Here is an 18,556-nt window from a genome sequence, read left to right as displayed (position 1 = left end):
GCGGAGAAAGAGGATCCCTTTTGCACTGCTGATGGGAATGCAAACTGGGGCTGCCACTCCGGAAAACAGTATGGGGATTCCTCAAAAAATTAAAAGTAGAACTACCTTACGACCCAGCAACTGCACTACTAGGTATTTTTCCAAGGGATACAGGTGTGCTGTTTCAAAGGGGCACATGCAGCCCCATGTTTATAGCAGCACTATCAATAATAGCCAAAGTATGGAAAGAGCCCAAATGTCCATTGATGGGGGAATGGTAAAGATGTGGTATATATATATATATATATATATATATATATATATATATATACACACACACACACACAATGGAGTGTTACTCGGCAATCAAAAAGAATGAAATCTTGTCATTTGCAACTATGTGAATGGAACTAGAGGGTATTATGCTAAATGAAATTAGTCAGAGAAAGACAAATATCGTATGACTTCACTCATATGAGGACTTTAAGATACAAAACAGATGAACATAAGGGAAGGGAAGCAAAAATAATATAAAAAGAAGGAGGGGGACAAAACAGACTCTTAAATACAGAGAACAAACTGAGGGTTGCTAGAGGGGTTGTGGGTGGGAGGAGGGGCTAAATGGGTAAGGAGCATTAAGGAAGACACTTGGGGTTAGCACTGGGTGTTATACATAGGAGATGAATCACTGGAATCTACTCCTGAAATCATAATTGCACTATATGCTAACCAACTTGGATGTAAATTAAAAATAAATAAACAAACAAAGGCTCAGCTATATCACCCCAGGTTCTGCCATTTACTGTTACCTTGGTGCTGACAGTGACTTTGGGCAGAGACAGAGACTACAGAATTGAGACGAAGGAGTTCTCCTTCCTAGGGCTGCCAGGACAAGTAAGGGACCCCAAGCACAGAGCATGGTGTGCAGTGAGTGCCGGCTCTGTGGATTTGAGTCCCTCTCTGTCCCCTCGCCACCGTCTCCCGGTCTTCCTTGCCCAGGGTGGCCGCCTGTACCTGCTCAGCATGTCAGAGAGGATGTCCAGGGCTTCCAACTGCACAGCCACATCCTCTTGCTGGGCAATGGCACTGGTGAGCTGGCCGGTGATCTTCCGGCACACGTTGGTAGCCAGGCCAGAGCCTGCACGGAGCAAAAGCATAGCACAGTGAGGCTAGGGCTGGCTTCCACTTCTGGTCAGCCTTTGCTGTCATTATGTTCCTGAGCTCACATTCCTGAGAATCCTGCTGACCCTACATGGTCCAAGGTTTGACCCAGAGTCTGAAAGAACTAAAGGGGGTTGGCTAAGGAAGCTGAATTGATGGCTGACCTGTTGGCTGATTCACCCCATATCCAACCCCTCTGCCTTCTACCTTCTAACTAAGGAGGCAGGAGAAGCTCCTTTCCTAAATGCTCTTGCTCTTAGCAGGGGCCAAGTGACCATGTTTTGGCCAGTGAGCTATAGGTAGAAGACTTCTGAGGGCTTCTGGAGAAACATGTGCTTTCCTTATAAAAGACAAAAGACACAGGCAGAGACCTCACCCTGTCCTAATTGACCTGCTAAATGAATTGCTACAAAAGTGGAATGGCTGATCTCTCCAGAATTATGTGAGAAAAGCAACACTGTACTTCTTCAAGCTGTCATTAGATTTTGTTACTCGAAGCTAAAGCATTCCTGACACAGAGCCATGAAGTTAAACAGAGCTGGGTCTGAATTCTCTGCCACCTACTAGCTGGCTGGTTTTAGGTAAATCCCTTCAACTCTCTGAGCCCCAGTTTCTTAACTGTAAAGTAGCACAAATGATGATAGTGCCTAATCTCTGGGGCCTGGGTACCTGTGGCTGCAGGGGGGAGCTCCGACAGGACAGTCTTGAGGCCGATGCCAGCGATGTCTCGGAGCTGCTCCTTATCTGACCGCATGTTGGCACAGAGGGCATCCACGATGGTCTCCACCTGGTACTCCTTCACTTTGCCCACCAGAGGACCCAGGCTGAGTAGGGAGAGAGGGAGGGATGGGGTCCAAAAGCCCCAGGCTCAGCCTGAGTCACGCTGCTCCTTAGGGTCCCCTCAGGCCCATAGGGCCACATGTGCTGAGGAAAAGGCTCCAGATCGACAGGGGACTCCCTATTTTGCCAGAAGGAGAGGCACCCTATTGCTCTGCCAACATCATTCCTGGCACCTCCCAAACCTGCACCACCTCCTGGGTTTTGCATCTCAGTATATGGCCAAACCAGTGAACCCAGTAACCTCAGCTGGAAACCAAGGAATGCCTGAGAGCAGCAGTTCTCAAACTTGAGCGTGTATGAGAATCTGCTGAAGGACTTGTTAAAACTGACTTCTGGGCCCACCCCAGATGTTCAGATTCAGAAGGTCTAGATGGGGCCTGAAAATTTACATTTCTAGTAAGTTCTCAGTAGATGCTGACACTGGTGGTCCAGGGACCACACTTCAAGAACCTCTGCCTTAGAGCATTGCTTTGCCTATTGTAGTCACAGATCAGCATCATGAGTGTCACCAGCATCACCCGGAACTTGTCAGAGACGCAGAATCTCAGGTCCTACCCTAGGGCTACTGAACCAGAATCTGCATTTCAACAAAGGCCCCAGGTGATTTAAATCCACATTGAATTTTAAAAATAGCTACACTAGACATACCAGTTCTCAGCCTTAACTGTGCATTGCCATCACCTGGGACCTTTAAAAAATTGTCACCTGGGTGCTAGCCCCAGAGAATCTGAGTTAATTGGTTTTCAGGTGTGGCCTGGACATTGGCAGGGTTGTTTTTTTTTTTTTTTTTGCCTTTTTTTTAATTCCCTAGGTGATTCTACTGTGCCATTAAGGTTGAGAACCTCTGACCTAAATGAGTGGTTCTGAGATGTTGGTGTTCATTAGAATGCAGATTCCCAGGTGCTGCCTTCTCATCTGCCTACCTCAGCCTCCTCTCCCCACCCCTCCCAGTCCTGAATCTGAATCCCTGGGGAATACATAGCTTCAACAAGGGTCCCAGGATACTCCAATGCATACCAGTTTGCAAACCCTGACTCTCTTGATGTTTTTCTCCATCAGTTCCTCCATCTAAGTAATCATAGGGTTCCCGTTTCCACCTCCCATAGTTCCTGATTGGGGTGCAGTGCCCTCAGGGGTGTTCTGGAAATTTATGGGGGCCTTTTTTGGTCATTGTAACTAATAAGATGTCGCTTCTGGCTTTTATTTTGGGGGTGGGGGGTGGCTGGGAAAGACAATATTGCAAAACAGAACATGTTTCACATCCTGCTGGATGTGTTCTAACATCCCACTGGGCATTCGTATAGGAAAAATAAAACCTTTCTATAATTATCTGAGTCCAAAATCTACTTTCAATTTACATATAAACACAAAGTACTTTTTATACTATTTTAATAGACTCTAAATTTTCCAAGCATATAATTGTGTAGGTAAATTAAAGGAAGACTGTACTTGGTTTTTTGGGAAACTACCAGGAGATGTTCACCGTTTCAGAAAATCTTGTCACTAAGAGCAACGCTGCTTGTGGTATCGGAGTCCCCAGCATCCATACCTGTCTCTACCTACCAGCTGCCATGGCACCCACAATGAGCCTACATTTAGAACAGGCTTCTCATGACTTTATCACTTCAGTCAACGGGCCCAAGCATTTACATACCGAACACATGCTACTGTGTTACTGGTTCTGCTACTGGAAAACCACCATCCACCCTATCTTATCGCTACTGCATGGCCAGAGGGATGCTTCCAGACGACAAACATGACCACGTCATGTTCCTGCATAAAACTCTACTGAATTCCCTCTGCTCTTAGGATCAAATTGAAATTCATTAAGACGACCCAGAATGCCTGGGCTCAGCTCACAGAGTTCGAGAGGCAATGCCCCAATTCTCATTGACCCCTGCCATTCCTCAATCCTCCACCTACACACACGTGTGCCCTGCACATACCTCATCTTGCTTTTTTAGCTCTAAAGGTACTCTCCACGGTCTCAGGACTGTAACCTCATAGTGCCGAGGGCAAAGACTTTTGGGGCCCCGTCCCTTCAGCTCTCACCACTCTTCTGCATGCCAACATGACCTTCCAGCTGCCAGCACCTGCATCTGTACCTCAGGGCTTTCTCTGGCTGGAGGCGTCATGGAATACATAACCCTCCATGCTACCTTGGGAACAGCCTCAACAGGACTTGACAGCTGGCGGGTGGAAAACTCCATAGGGCGTCCACTACAACTGTGTCCCAAAGGCCCCCAGTAGGGCTAAGCTCCATCTGCCCACAGCAGTATCTTGCTTGCTATTTCACATCTTATTGATTTTCTTCCTTCCCTACCTCATTTCCCTATTCTCCTACTGGAGTTTTCTGAGATCACTTCCCAAATAAACTTACACTTGAATCCTTGTCACCGGGTCGACTTCTGGGGAAATCCAGACCACGGCACTGTTCACCTCCTCTGGGCCTTCAAGAGCTGCTCAGCAACTATTCTATCAGAAGCTGCACCCCAAAGAGGCAGGGATCCCTGGGGTTCTGTCACACCTGGCCTTGTCCCATCCATACCGAGGCCAAAACTCACCACTTGACGGCCAGGTTCTGCACCTCGCCATTCTTGTCCTCCAGGAGCCTGAGCAGCATCTTTACCACCTTGCGCTCACTGTCCTCGTCCAGCTGGATGGAGTCCTTCTGCAGCTCTGACATCAGGTCACTGGTGGCCATGAACCTGGGCATGAGGGCAGAGGAGGATTACTGAGCAGCTCCAGGCCCCCAGTAATTTGGGAGGTATCTCAGCATTCCCCCAGAAGCAAACCTTGATACAAAGATTCAAGGGCAAGTAGATTATCTGCACTGTAGGCATGGTCGGGCTACAAGGAGACCCATGTGTAAGGCACCAGCTGCCACATGGTGGCAGACTATGAGTGGTACAGCACCCTGGCCAAATGCTGAGCGCTTTGAGGTTGGTGGCTCCTGCTTCTGCCATTTATGAAAATGTGAACTTGGGCATGTCACTTCACCTCTCAGAGCCCTAGTTTACCTGTCAGAAAAAAAAAGGGGGGGATAAGAATAGCACCTGCCTTGCGGGGTTATATGAAAGTTAAAATGAAAGAACGTATGTGATGGACTTAGCATACAATGAGCATTCAGTAAGTAGCACTTCATTATAATGGCATGTTACATCATTCACCTCTCATTCATGCTAGAAGGTCGAACAGACACCTCTCTACCAGACAGGTGGAGTGGGGCTAGCCCTGCCCACCCCCACCTCAGAGAACCCACTCAGCCCCTGCCTTTAGACCAGTGGTTCTCAAACTCTAGCTGGCATCAGAATCACCCACAGGGCTTGTTAGACACTGCTGCTGGGCCCCACCCCCAGGGTTTCTGGGATCAGGTCTGAGACGGGGCCCAAGAATTTTCATCTCTAACAAGTTCCTGGGGGTGGGGACCCTACCCTGAGAACTACTGCACTAAGCCATGCTGATGGGCCACAAGCACATCTTAGACACTAGTGTCAACAGCTGACCAGTCCACAGCCATGGCTCCTTAGTCCAGGGTGGGCATCAGAGCCAAGTGCTGCCCACCCACAGGTGGGCAGATCTGTGCAGCCTGATGCTGTGTCCCGGGGAATGAAAACTGCAGTGGGAGTCTTGAGTTGGAAGGCCATGAGCTGGGGCTGCAAGGGCATCATGGAGCACTGCTCCTGCCAAGATTAAGAAGGCAGAGCAGCCTTCCGCTGGCAGCCCTCAGCTGTGTCCACCTTGCAGATGTTTTTCAAAAATCTGATTTATCAGCATTTGGGAAACTGGGAAAGTTGATGTAAAAGTCGTGATTTCCAGATTCTCTTGAAAATAGAGTATTTGGATACAACTGGGCCAACATCCCCTGGTGACAATAACTGGCTGGTCAAGGCATGGCTGCCCTCATTAGGTAGGACACTCTCTCCAGTCCACCAGGTTCCCACCAGGCCCACTGCACCTGTTCACTGGCTCCCGCAGGCACTTATGAGGACAGACTGGAGAAGGCCAGAGCGGCAAGGAGAGATGCGGCAAAGTCAGGGCCAGACAGTGGCAGCCCCAGAGAAAGCCTCCAGCTTTTGGTGACCCACCAGGCCACTCTGCCTCCTCACACCAGCCTTGCTTTTGGGCTTGAGCTTGCTCTGTTAACAAGAGCCTCCCCCACCCCTCCCAAGCCTCCTGTGGCAAAATCGATCACAGTCGGGATTCTAGCCTCATCTTTGCAGGTTCAGACATGCTGCATGATGTCATGGGGAGGCCCCCAGCGCCCTGTTACTGGGAAGGCACTGGTCTTTGTCACTGCTGTTTATTTTTAACAGCTGGGATTAGCCTCAAGCTGCTGAAAGGAAGGAGGCTGGGCTGGAGGCCAGGAGGGAGTGGCAGGACTGACTGTGCCCACCTCTGGGCCTCCTCACTGCAGATGCAGCCAAGGTAAGATGAAGAAGGTTTGCAGTTGAGCCAGGCCAAGGTGTGGGGTAGGCACATGCATTCCTAGGTCTGCCCAGCTGAGGGGACATTCCGAGATGGCAGCCAGGATCTCTAAGCTGCATTTCTGCTGCAGCTCATGGTGACCCAGCTCACCCTGGAAACTGAAGGAATGTGTTCCTTTGCCCAAGATGAGCCTCCTGCCCCCCCTCTTTCTTCTCTGTTGAACTCCTATTCGACTGTCAAGGGCCCAGCTCAAATGGCCCAGCCTCAGGGATGACTCCTCTGACCACCGTGCCCTATCCCCAACCCACAGTCTCTAATCATGCTTGACTCCCCTGGATAGATTTCTGTGAGAGCACTCTGCACTCCTACAGCACTCCTCAAACTTCATTACAAGCTTGGTCACCAGTGTGTCTCCTCATTAGATTGTGAACTCACAAGGGCCCATCGTGTTCATCCCTGGGACTCCAGACTCAGCAAAGAATAGTTCTGGAGAGGGTCTGGGAGGCAGGGCGAGGGAAGGAGGGAAAGGAGAGAGAGAGCCAGCCCCTGACAGCCAAGCAGCGTGTGGAAACCCGAACTCAGAAACCAACCGTTCCGAGAGATGCCTCAGCATTTCAAACACCCCCGAGTTCCTGCAAATACCCGGCTCACAGAGAAAGAAAGCCGTATTGTGTACATGGATGTGGTGGTGGCAGTGGGGGATGTAAAGCATGTAATTTGGTAGATAAGAGCTTTAGCACTGAAGTTTGGCTTCATTTATTCTAGGTGAACTTAGGCAACTGACCCCTCTCTAGAGTCTCATTTTTCCCACCTATGAAAGGGGAATATTCTTTGCTCCACTTCATAACATCCTTGGGAGGTTTCTTTTTTTTTTTTTTTTAATTTTTTTTTTTCAACGTTTATTTATTTTTGGGACAGAGAGAGACAGAGCATGTATGGGGGAGGGGCAGAGAGAGAGGGAGACACAGAATCGGAAACAGGCTCCAGGCTCTGAGCCATCAGCCCAGAGCCTGACGCGGGGCTCGAACTCACGGACCGCGAGATCGTGACCTGGCTGAAGTCGGATGCTTAACCGACTGTGCCACCCAGGCGCCCCATGGGAGGTTTCAATAGGACAACCAGCTCTTCGCATGAGGCAGATGGGAAAACCAGGCTCAGAGGGGCTGTAGGAGCTGTCCAAGGACACACAGCAAGTTGGGAAGAGTCTCCGCCCACCAGTCAGTTCTCCCTGCTCCTCAACAATTACTATTATGTTTTCAAAAAATGATTTGGGAATTCCTGCAAGACCCCCCAGTTTATCCATCTGGCTGCTGGAGTCTGAGTGGGAACTGAGCAGCCTCCTGCCCAAAGAGGGACAACATGGATCAAAGGTTTCCTTCACCCTGCCTGGGACCCCCACTTGCTGTCGCCACCTGCCTCCAGAAGCCAGAGGACACAGTTTCAGTTTCATTCCAGAGAAATCCTAGAGGCAACTCAGCTGAAATACTCTGCCACATGGGCACCTGGACAGTTGGTCAGCAGGACCCAGCCTTCCTGGTATTTGGACTTTAAAAATAGACACCATCCTCATATGCTTGGGTGGTTTTAAGTGTTCTCAGGCAGAGCAGACTGAAAGGGCTTCTCTGGCTCTAGATGGCAGGGCCAACTCCCTCTCTTGGAGACTGGACCTGGGGCCCAAGAGACAGTGGTGCAAATCCCCTCGGCCACTAGCCGACTATGCGACCTTGGGCAAGTCACTTCATCTCGCCAAGCCTCTGAAGAACAGGAAAGACAATCATACCACCCAGGCAGAGGGGCAGACTGACTGAGACTGCACTGGACAGCACAGCAGAGAGCCTGGGACCCAGAAAACATTCACTGAGCACCTTCTGTGTACCTCGAACAGACTCTGGGATGCAAAAAGGAAACACACAGGCCTGGCACAGGGGCTAGAAGTGATGCAGTAGAAACATGGGGCGGGGAAGGTGCTGTGGGAGCCCAGGGGAAGTGCCCAACCCTGCCTGGGTGTCAGGAGGCATCCCAAAGAGGTGACAAAAGAGTAGGGGTGAGCCAGGTGAAAGAAGGAAAGAAAGAAGGAAAGAAAGGGAAAGAAGGAAAGAAAGAGTGGGCAGAGGGCATGGCAGGTTTCTGATGTGCATAAGTAACGATTTATTAAACACTTACCTGGTGCCAGCCACTAATCTAGGCATTGCACATGTTATTAACTCTTTTCATACACACACCAACCCTCTGAGGTGGGTTCTATTATCATCCCATCTTATAGAAACAGAAATTGAGGCTCAGAAGTCCACAGTCACACAGCCAGTAAGTCGCTGGGGCCAGGGTCTGAATCCAGCACTGTGTTCTAAAGCTCTACTCAGAGGCACTTGAGGGGTGCTGAGGATTGGGTGTCAGGAGAGGGCAGGAGCCAGACCAGGAGAACAGGGCCTCAGTCTCCTCACCTGTCAGAGGGCTGGAATCAGATGGCCTTGCTGAGATCTCAGTTTCTGGCTTAAGACTGACCTGGATTTGGACCCCACATCCTCCACTTCATAGCTCTGTGACTGCAACTAGCCCCTTCATGACTCTGAGCCTCCATTTCCCTATCTGTAAACTGGGGATAAACTGACAGAATGTTCAATAAGTGGGTTATGTTGGTCTCTGTGGGCTCCTTTTAGCTCCCAGGGTCCAGAACTGGCTGTGTGACCAGGGCCAATCCCTTTGGCCTCCAGGGGCCTCAGTTTCCCCCTGAGGATGAGGGGGTTGGACAAGAGGTTTCCTCCTTTCTTTTCAGCTCTGTTCCTGTGTGGCTCAGAGATGTCTAGTGAAAGGGGAACAATGATAAGGGGAGTGGCACCCAAACCCTAAAAGCCCCCACCCCAACCATCACCTACCAGTGCCTGCAAAGCCACTCAGCCCAGCCCTCCTTAGGGCTGTGTCAGAGCAAGCCTGGAAGGGGAGGGGAGGAGAGAAGATGCCCTGATGAAGTGCAGGGAGGAGGCCTGGGATGACTCTGAAGAGAAGAGGGCGGTGCTGAGGGTATCCATGGAAAAGTCATTCCCCGGGTCGTGGGCCCGACAAGGGACTGAGTTCCAGTGCCAGGAAGAAGAGGCAGGCGCTGGGATGCCCAAGGAGGGGCTGAGGGCTTCACCGTGGGTTGAAGCGGGGGGCCTGGGCGCATCAGCCACGGGGAGAGACGAGGGCTGGGCAGAGGAGAGGAGGCAGAGGAAAGGTGCAGAGGGGCGGAGCCGGGGCTCCGCCGATCAGGGGACGGTGGCAGGGGTCGAAGCGCGCACGGTGGGAGATGAAGCTGGGACTGTAGAAAGGGCAGGGCAGCGACGAGGGAAACAGGGAAGCCGGGGAGGCGGACGCGGGGGTCAGGGGAGGGGTGGAGCTTTACGCGGGGAGAGGGGCAGGGGCTGCACGCTCGTGGGGGAAGGGCCGGCGCGACCGGAGGCGAAGAAGGCCCGGGTTTCAGTGGAAGGCGGAGAGACTGGGGGCCGGGCAGCGGGACGCACCTGAAGTCCTTGTCGCTGGACGTCATCTTCTCCAGGAGACTGGAGATGTGGAAGGCGGCGGTGCTCATGGTGGCTGCACGCCGCGGGGCCGGCCGGCGGGAGGGAATATGGCGGCGCGGGCGCCCCCTCCCCCGCCTCGCGGCGCGGGCTGCGCTCACCGGACAGAAATAGCAGCCCCCGCCCCGCCCTGGTGGCGCTGCGCTCGCGCCTGGGCCGGGGCCGCCGCGGCAAGCGGAAAGGGGCCTGCGAGAGGTTCTATGGTCTGCTCCCGGGCACCAGCCACTGCTTCGTGCGTGGCCCAGACCGACTTGCACACCTCCAGAGACGGGGAGCTCACCACCTTTCACCGGTAAATTCCTCCTGATTCCTATGGGTCCCGACTCTGGTTGCGTGGCACTCGCGTGGGATCAGAGAGTCTCAGGTTCAGATCCCAATTCTCCTGGCCAAATTACTTCACGTCGAGCCTCAGCTTTTTCATCTGTAGGCATTCAAGCAACAAGAGCTGCTATTGTGGGTCAAACCAACCAAAGCACTTCCACCCCCACCCTACTCCTCATGTGGCCTGCCTCAGAATCAGGCAGGAGCTGAAGAGTGTACCTAGTCACCAGGTCCCTTGCGTGCTATCTCCAGTCTTCAGGCCACAGGGTAAGTTTCTTCATTTTATAGAGATGCAGCTGAGACCCAGAGAAGCGTAGAGACTTACTAAGTGTGGAACAGCCAATGGATCTGAGATGAAATCTGGACAGACCCTAAATCTTTCAATGCCTTGCGCAACAATCCTTCAATGAAGCTGCCCACGCCTTCTTCAGTTAGGTACAAGCCCAGGGTTGGAGGATATGTAGGAGTACGAGAGAGCCCTATGCCTTTTTAAACAGCCAAGAGGCTGCTGGCTCTCAAGAAAGGGAGGCTCAACTGAGCGCCTCGGTGGCTCGGTTGGTTGGGCATCCGAATTTGGCTCTGGTCATGATCTCTGCGTTTGTGGGTTCGAGAGCCCTGTAGGCCCCTTGGGGCTCTGCACTAGAGGTGCAGAGCGTGCCTGGGATTCTCTCTCTCTCTCTCACCCTCTCTCACCCTCTCTCTGCTCCTCACGCATTTATGCTCTCTTGCTCTCAAAATAAATAAACTTAAAAAAAAAAAAAAGAAAGAAAGAAAAGGAGTAGCATGTGCTTCAGAGCAAAACAACACTGCATTCAAATTCCTGCTAGGTTGCTTCCTGGCTGTGTGGCCTTGGGATAATAACACAACTTCTCTGACCTATGTTTTTCTCCCTCATAAGATAAGGATTAAAAACATCTTTTTTAATAGAGATATTAAAAAGATATTTGGGGGCAGCTGGGTGGCTCTGTCGGTTGAGCCCCTGGCTCTTGATCTTGGCTCAGGTTGTGATCTCCATTGTTCATGGGAGTGAGCCTGTTAGGCTCTACGCTGACAGCCTTGGGATTCTCTCTCTCCCTCTCTCCCTGCACCTTCCCTGCTTCCCCCTTCCCCTCTTTCTCTCTCAAAATAAATTATATATATATATATATATATATATATATATGTATGTATATATGTATGTATATATATGTATGTGTGTGTATATATATGTATGTGTGTGTGTGTGTGTGTATATATATATATATATATATATATATATATACTTTTTTTTTTAAGAAAATGCAAACAGTGGAGAGGAGGGGCAGAGGGAGAATCTCAAACAGGTTCCACATTCATTGTGGAGCCCAAGGTGGAGGTTGACCCCACAACCCTGGGATCATGAACCAAGCTGAAATCAAGAATCTGATGCTCAATTGACTGAACCACCCAGGTGCCCCCAAAATATCTTTATTTTATTATATGCTCATTGGGTAGCTGGTTTCTAGGCCAGTGCTGTCTAGAGCAGAACTTTCTGGAATGTTGGAAATTTTCTTTGTCTGCACTATCCATTATGGTAGCTATTAGCCACAGGTGGCTATTGAGCACTTGAAATCTCACTAGTGTAACTAAAGAACTGAATTCTTTTTTTTTTTGTTTTGTTTACCATTCCTTCTGAGTGATTTTTTTTTTATGAAATTTATTGACAGATTGGTTTCCATACAACACCCAGTGCTCATCCCAAAAGGTGCCCTCCTCAATACCCATCACCCACCCTCTCCTCCCTCCCACCCCCCATCAACCCTCAGTTTGTTCTCAGTTTTTAACAGTCTCTTATGCTTTGGCTCTCTCCCATGCTAACCTCTTTTTTTTTTTTCCTTCCCCTCCCCCATGGGTTCCTGTTAAGTTTCTCAGGATCCACATAAGAGTGAAACCATATGGTATCTGTCTTTCTCTGTATGGCTTATTTCACTTAGCATCACACTCTCCAGTTCCATCCACGTTGCTACAAAAGGCCATATTTCATTTTTTCTCATTGCCACGTAATATTCCATTGTGTATATAAACCACAATTTCTTTATCCATTCATCAGTTGATGGACATTTAGGCTCTTTCCATAATTTGGCTATTGTTGAGAGTGCTGCTATGAACATTGGGGTACAAGTGGCCCTATGCATCAGTACTCCTGTATCCCTTGGATAAATTCCTAGCAGTGCTATTGCTGGGTCATAGGGTAGGTCTATTTTTAATTTTCTGAGGAACCTCCACACTGCTTTCCAGAGCGGAAGAACTGAATTCTTAATACTATTTACTTTTAATGAATTTAAATTTATTTTTTATTTTTTTTAATGTTTATTTTTGAGAGACAGAGAGAGACAGAGTGCAAGCGGGGAGGGGCAGAGAGAGGGAGACACAGAATCCAAGCAGGTCCAGGCCCTGAGCTGCCAGCACAGAGCCCAACACGGGACTCGAACTCACGAACCATGAGATCATGACCTGAGCTAAAGTCAGACGCTTAACTGACTGAGCCACCCACGTGCCCCTGAATTTAAATTTAGCTACCTGTGGCTAGTGGCTACCATAGGGGCAAATGCAGTTCTAGACAGTAGGAACATAGCAGGGGACTAGACACACAGCTCCTGACCCTTGAAGACCTTATATTCTAATGGAGCATATGAGTATTAAAAAAGTAAGTGATCACATCAGAAAATAGGGGCTCCTGGCTGGCTCATTCGGTAGAATGTGTAACTCCTGATCTCAGGATTGTGAGTTTGAGTCCCACTTTGGGTGTAGAGATTGCTTTTAAAAAATCTTAAAAAAAAAATAAAAAGAAAAGACAAAGGGGTGAGAGAATAGAGATGTATGGAGGGGCAACTTTAGCTAAGGTGGTTGGAGAAGACCTTTTTGAGGAAGAGATATTTGGGTTAAGACTTAAACAGATGGGAAGGAGACAGCTGGGCAAAGATTTGAGGGAAGAGCTTATCAGACAGAGGAACAGTAAGGACAAAGGTTCTGAGGCAGGAATGAGCCGGATGTATTTAAGAAAAGGCAATGACTGGGGTGCCTGGGTGGCTTAGTTGGTTGAGCATTCGATTTTGTCTCGGGTCAAGGTCTTGTGGTTCATGGATTCGAGCCCTGCATTGGGCTCTCTGCTGTCAGCACAGAACCTACTTTGGACCCTCTGTCCCTCTCTCTCTGCCCCACCCCCGCTCACATGTGCTGTTTTTCTTTCTCTCAAAAATAAACATTGAGAAAGAAAGAAAGAAAGAAAGAAAGAAAGAAAGAAAGAAAGAAAGAAAGAAAGAAAGAAAGAAAGAAAGAAAGAAAAGGTAATGGCTGGAATGTGCTCACTCCCCTACTGGAAGAGGAGAGGTCAGAGAGGTACCTGGTTAGGGGCCAGATCATTCACAGCCTTTCAGGCCAAGGTGAGAAGGTGGGTTTTATGTTGGAGCACTAGGGAGCCACTGGAAGGTATTAAGCAAGGAGATGAGGTGACTGGTTTATGTTTTTAAAAAGCTCTCTCTGGCTGCTAAGCAGTCGTGCAGTCATGATTAATAGTGGTCTGCATCAGAGGAGCGGTGTTGAAGGTGGGAAGAAACGGACAGATCCTGAATGTATTATAGAAACAGAATGTAGCAGCTTTGCTGAAGGATTGGATGTGGACATGAGAGGGAGGAGAAATTATAGGCGTTTAGCTGGAGCAGCTGAGAAGATATTGATGCTTTTTATGAGGATGAGGGAATCAAGGGAAGGAACCCTTTGCAAGAAAGGAGGACTTAAGATCTTTGCATTGATCTGTTGTCTTGGAGATGCCCACAAGGCATCCAAGGAAAGATGTCATATTGACAATTGGATACACCATTTGCATGGGGGGAGAGCACTGGGTCAGAGTTAGAGATCAAGGGAAGGTTTTCACACAGAGATGGTGTTCAAAGTGATAGGTGTGTACAAGGATGGACAACATTAAGTGTTACCAAGGATGTGCAATAAATAGAACTCTCATATGGTGCTGGTAGGTGCTTTAAATTGATGCAGCTACAATGGAACACTGCTTGGTGATATTTATAAAAGCTAATAAGCATGTATCTACCTTGACATACCCACACAAGAGCGGGGTTCAAACTCACAAACTGCAAGATCATGACCTGAGCTGAAGTCCAACACTTAACCAACTGAGCCACCCAGTCACCCCCCAAATTCCCACTTTAAATAGTTGATTTCTCAATTTCTTCTAGGAAATCTGTTCTTTTTTGCTTACTATATTTTTATATTATTACTAGGTGTGTACACATTTAAAATTATTATACATCATGGGGAAGTATTCCTTTTATCCTTTGTACTGATAATCTTTTTCCAAAATCATGCTTTTTGCCCTAAAGCCTATTTTGTCTGTAATAAATATAGTGATGCCTGTTTTATCTTGGTTAGAGTTATTTGACCTTTTTTTCTTCATGCTTTTCTTTTAAATCTTTCTGGAGGCTAATGTTTTGGGTATATCCCCTACAAACATTTTGAATTAATTTTAAACCTACCAAAAAGTCGTATATAAAGAAGAAAATAATAAAGGTCAGAACAGAAATAAGTGAAATAGAGAATAAAAAAGACAATAGAAAGGATCAATGAGGGGTGCCTGGGTGGCTCAGTGGGTTAAGTGTCTGACTTCAGCTTAGGTCAGGATCTCACAGTGAGTTCAAGCCCCGTGTCGGGCTCTGTGCTGACAGTGTGGAGCCTGAGAGACCTCTTCGGGTTCGGTGTCTCCTACTCTCTCTGCCCCTCCCCCACTCATTCCTTTACTCTCTCTCTCAGAAAGAAACATTAAAAAAAATTTTTTTTAAAGAAAGGATCAATGAAACCATTGATCTCTCTGATTGTTTTCTCTGAGGAGCTAAACAAAATTGACAAACTTTTAGCCAGAACAACCAAGAAAAAAAGAAGACTCAAATAAATAAAATCAGAAATGAAAGAGGAGATGTTACAACAGATACCACAGAAATACAAAGGATCATAAAAGAATGCCAACAAATTGGAAACCTAGAATAAATGCATAAATTCCTAGAAACACGCACCCTTCCAAGACAATCATGAAAAAATAGAATCTCTGAACACACCAATTACTAGTAAGGAGATTGAATCGGTAATCAAAAACCTCCCAAAAAACAGATGTCCAGGATCAGATCCTTCACTGGTGAATTCTACCAAACGTTTGAAGAATTAATACCAATCCTCAAACTCTTCCAAAAAATAGAAGAGGAGCCCTCCCCAAAAGTTACAAAATAGTATGGAGTTTCCATGTATCCTCTCATCTTCCCCTAATGTTAGACCTTACATCACCATGTTACAACGATCAGAATGAGGAAATTAATACTGGTACAACACTATTAACCAAACCTTACATGGATTTCACTAATTTATCCAGGAATGTTCTTTTCTAGTTCCAGGATCCAATCCAGGTTCCCACATGACATTTAGCTGTCATCTCTCTTTAGTGTCCTCCAACAGGTGACTGTTCCTCTTTCTCTTGTTTTTCATGACGTTCACCCTCCGGAAGAGAATTGGTCAGTTATTTTATGGAATGTCCCTCAATTTGGGTTTGTCTAAGGTTTTCTCATTTTGGGGGCAGGGATACAACAGATGTAGTGTTATGTATGCTCTTTTCGGTTCATCTTATCAGGGGCTTCATTATGTCCATATGTCTTATGATTGGTGATGTTAACCCTGATCATCTGGCTAAGCTGTGATCATTAAACTGGGTTTTACCACTATAAAGTTGCTCTGTTTCTCTCTTATTGTTGTTTTTTAATTTTTATTTATTTATTTTGAGATAAAGAGAGTGAGCGTGATCTGGGGGAGAGGTAGAGAAAGAAAGGGAGAGAGAGAGAAAGAGAGAGAGAGAATCCCAGGCAGGCTCTGTGCTGTCAGCTCATAGCAGGACACAGGGCTCAATTTCACAAATCATTAAATCAGGACCTGAGCCGAAATCAAGGGTCTGAGGTTTAACCAACTGAGCAACCCAGGTGCCCCACTCTGTTTCTCTTTGTAATTAATAAGTTTATAATTTTGTAAATTTACATTTAAATTTTTATAAATCTTAATAAATTAGAAAATTTTGCACATTGTACTTAATAAATATCTTGGAGGAGATCATTTGACACTATGCAAATATCCTGTTTCTTTGCACACTTTCACCCACTAATTTTAGTATACACTGGTGGATCTTTCTGTTACTATTATTGCTGCCAAATGGCAGTTTTCTATTTCTCTTTCCTTCAACATTTATTAATTGAAACTCTTCTGAAAGAGAGAGATTTTTCCTTCATTTATTTTTTTTCCAGTTATTTATTCATATCCATGGTCAAATGTAAATTCATTTTATATTTTGGGTTATAATCTAGTACTATTATTATTTATTTTGTTGCTCAAATTTTTCTAGGTCTTCCCATTGGGAGCTCCTTCAGATCAGCTCCTATGTTCTTTTTATTTTTTTATTTTTTAATTTACATCCAAGTTAGGTAGCATATAGTGCAACAGTGATTTCAGGAGTAGATTCTTTAATTCCCCTTACCCATTTAGCCCATCCCCCTTCCCACAACCCCTCCAGTAACCTTCTATTTGTTCTCCATATTTAGGAGCCTCTTATGTTTGGTCCCCCTCCCTGTTTTTATGTTACTTTTGCTTCCCTTCCCTTATGTTCATCTGTTTTGTATCTTAAAGTCCTCATATGAGTGAAGTCATATGATATTTGTCTTTCTCTAATTTCGCTTGGCATAATACCCTCCAGTTCCATCCACGTAGTTACAAATGGCAAGATTTCATTCTTTTTGATTGCTGAGTAATACTCCATTGTGTATATACCACGTCTTCTTTATCCATTCATCCATCGATGGACATTTGGGCTCTTTCCATATTTTGGCTATTATTGATAGTGCTGCTATAAACAGTGCTATAAACAGCACTATCAAAGGTGCATGTGCCCCTTTGAAACAGCACACCTGTATCTCTTGGAAAAATACCTGGTAGTGCATTTGCTGGGTCGTAGGGTAGTTCTACTTTTAATTTTTTGAGGAACCCCCCATACTGTTTTCCAGAGTGGCTGCCCCCGTTTGCATTCCCACCACGAGTGCAAAAGAGATCCTCTTTCTCTGCATCCTTGCCAACATCTGTTGTTGCCTGAGTTGTTAACATTAGCCATTCTTACAGGTGTGAGGTGGTATCTCATTGTGGTTTTGATTTGTATTTCCCTGATGATGAGTGGTGTTGAACATTTTTTCATGTGCCGATTGGCCATCTGGTTGTCTTCTTTGGAGAAGTGTCTATTCATGTCTTTTGCCAATTTCTTCACTGGGTCATTTGTTTTATGGGTGTTGAGCTTGATAAGTCTTTATAGATTTTGGATACTAACCCTTTATCTGATGTGTCGTTTGCAAATATCTTCTCCCATTCTATCGGTTGCCTTTTAGTTTTGCTGATTGTTTCCTTTGCTGTGCAGAAGCTTTTTATTCTGATGAGGTCCCAATAGTTCATTTTTGCTTTTGTTTCCCTTGCCTCTGGAAACGTGTTGAATAGGAAGTTGCTGAGGCTGAGGTCAAAGAGGTGTTTTCCTGCTTTCTCCTCGAGGATTTTGATGGCTGCCTATCTTACATTTAGGTGTTTCACCATTTAGAGTTTATTTTTGTGTATGGTGTAAGAAAGTGGTCCAGGTTCATTCTTCTGCATGTCGCTGTCCAGTTTTCCCAGCACCATTTGCAGAAGAGACTGTCTTTATTCCATTTGATATTTTTTCCTGCTTTGCCAACGATTAGTTGGCCATATGTTTGTGGGTCTGTTTCTGGGTTCTCGATTCTGTTCCATTGATCTGAGTGTCTGTTTTTGTGCCAGTACCATACTGTCTTGATGATTATAGCTTGGTAATATAGCTTGAAGTCCAGGATTGTGATGCCTCCTGCTTTGGTTTTCTTTTTCAAGATTGCTTTGGCTATTCAGGGTCTTTTCGGTTCCATACAAATTTTAGGATTGTTTGTTCTAGCTCTGTGAAGAATGCTGGTGTTATTTTGGTAGGGATTGCATTGAATATGTAGATTCCTTTGGGTAGTATTGACATTTTAACAATATTTGTTCTTCCTATCCAGGAGCATGGAATGTTTTTCCTTTTGTGTGTGTGTGTGTCTTCTTCAATTTCTTTCCTAAGCTTTCTATAGTTTTCAGTGTATAGATTTTTCACCTCATTGGTTAGATTTATTCCTAGGTATTTGCAATTGTAAATGGGATCGATTCCTTGATTTCTCTTTCTGTTGCTTCAT

At 46.7% G+C, this 18,556-nt stretch overlaps 2 protein-coding genes across 4 annotated transcripts in view; one reads left to right on the top strand and one right to left on the bottom strand.

Annotated features, from left to right (window-relative positions):
- Positions 1-10,009, bottom strand: part of CAND2 (cullin associated and neddylation dissociated 2 (putative)) — a 33,501-nt gene extending 23,492 nt beyond the window's left edge. The window contains exons 1-4 of the mRNA XM_043588160.1: positions 9,906-10,009; positions 4,545-4,688; positions 1,810-1,964; positions 994-1,117 (exon numbers count right to left, since the gene is read on the bottom strand). Of these exons, the coding sequence (XP_043444095.1) occupies positions 994-1,117; positions 1,810-1,964; positions 4,545-4,688; positions 9,906-9,973 (491 nt within the window). The 5' untranslated portion in view covers positions 9,974-10,009. The remainder of the gene's footprint in view (positions 1-993; positions 1,118-1,809; positions 1,965-4,544; positions 4,689-9,905) is intronic.
- Positions 10,010-10,012: 3 nt separating this feature from the next.
- The window catches only part of TMEM40 (transmembrane protein 40), a 65,955-nt gene continuing 57,411 nt past the window's right edge, over positions 10,013-18,556 (top strand). For all 3 annotated transcript variants that reach the window (XM_043588163.1, XM_043588162.1, XM_043588161.1), the window contains exons 1-2: positions 10,013-10,254; positions 10,390-10,550. In XM_043588163.1, coding sequence (XP_043444098.1) covers positions 10,013-10,254; positions 10,390-10,550 — 403 coding nt within the window. The remainder of the gene's footprint in view (positions 10,255-10,389; positions 10,551-18,556) is intronic.

This window comes from Prionailurus bengalensis, chromosome A2 (genome assembly GCF_016509475.1).
Source record: "Prionailurus bengalensis isolate Pbe53 chromosome A2, Fcat_Pben_1.1_paternal_pri, whole genome shotgun sequence".
NCBI lineage: Eukaryota > Metazoa > Chordata > Mammalia > Carnivora > Felidae > Prionailurus > Prionailurus bengalensis.
Note: the sequence above shows the minus strand (reverse complement) of the source record. Positions and strands in the feature narration are given on the sequence as shown.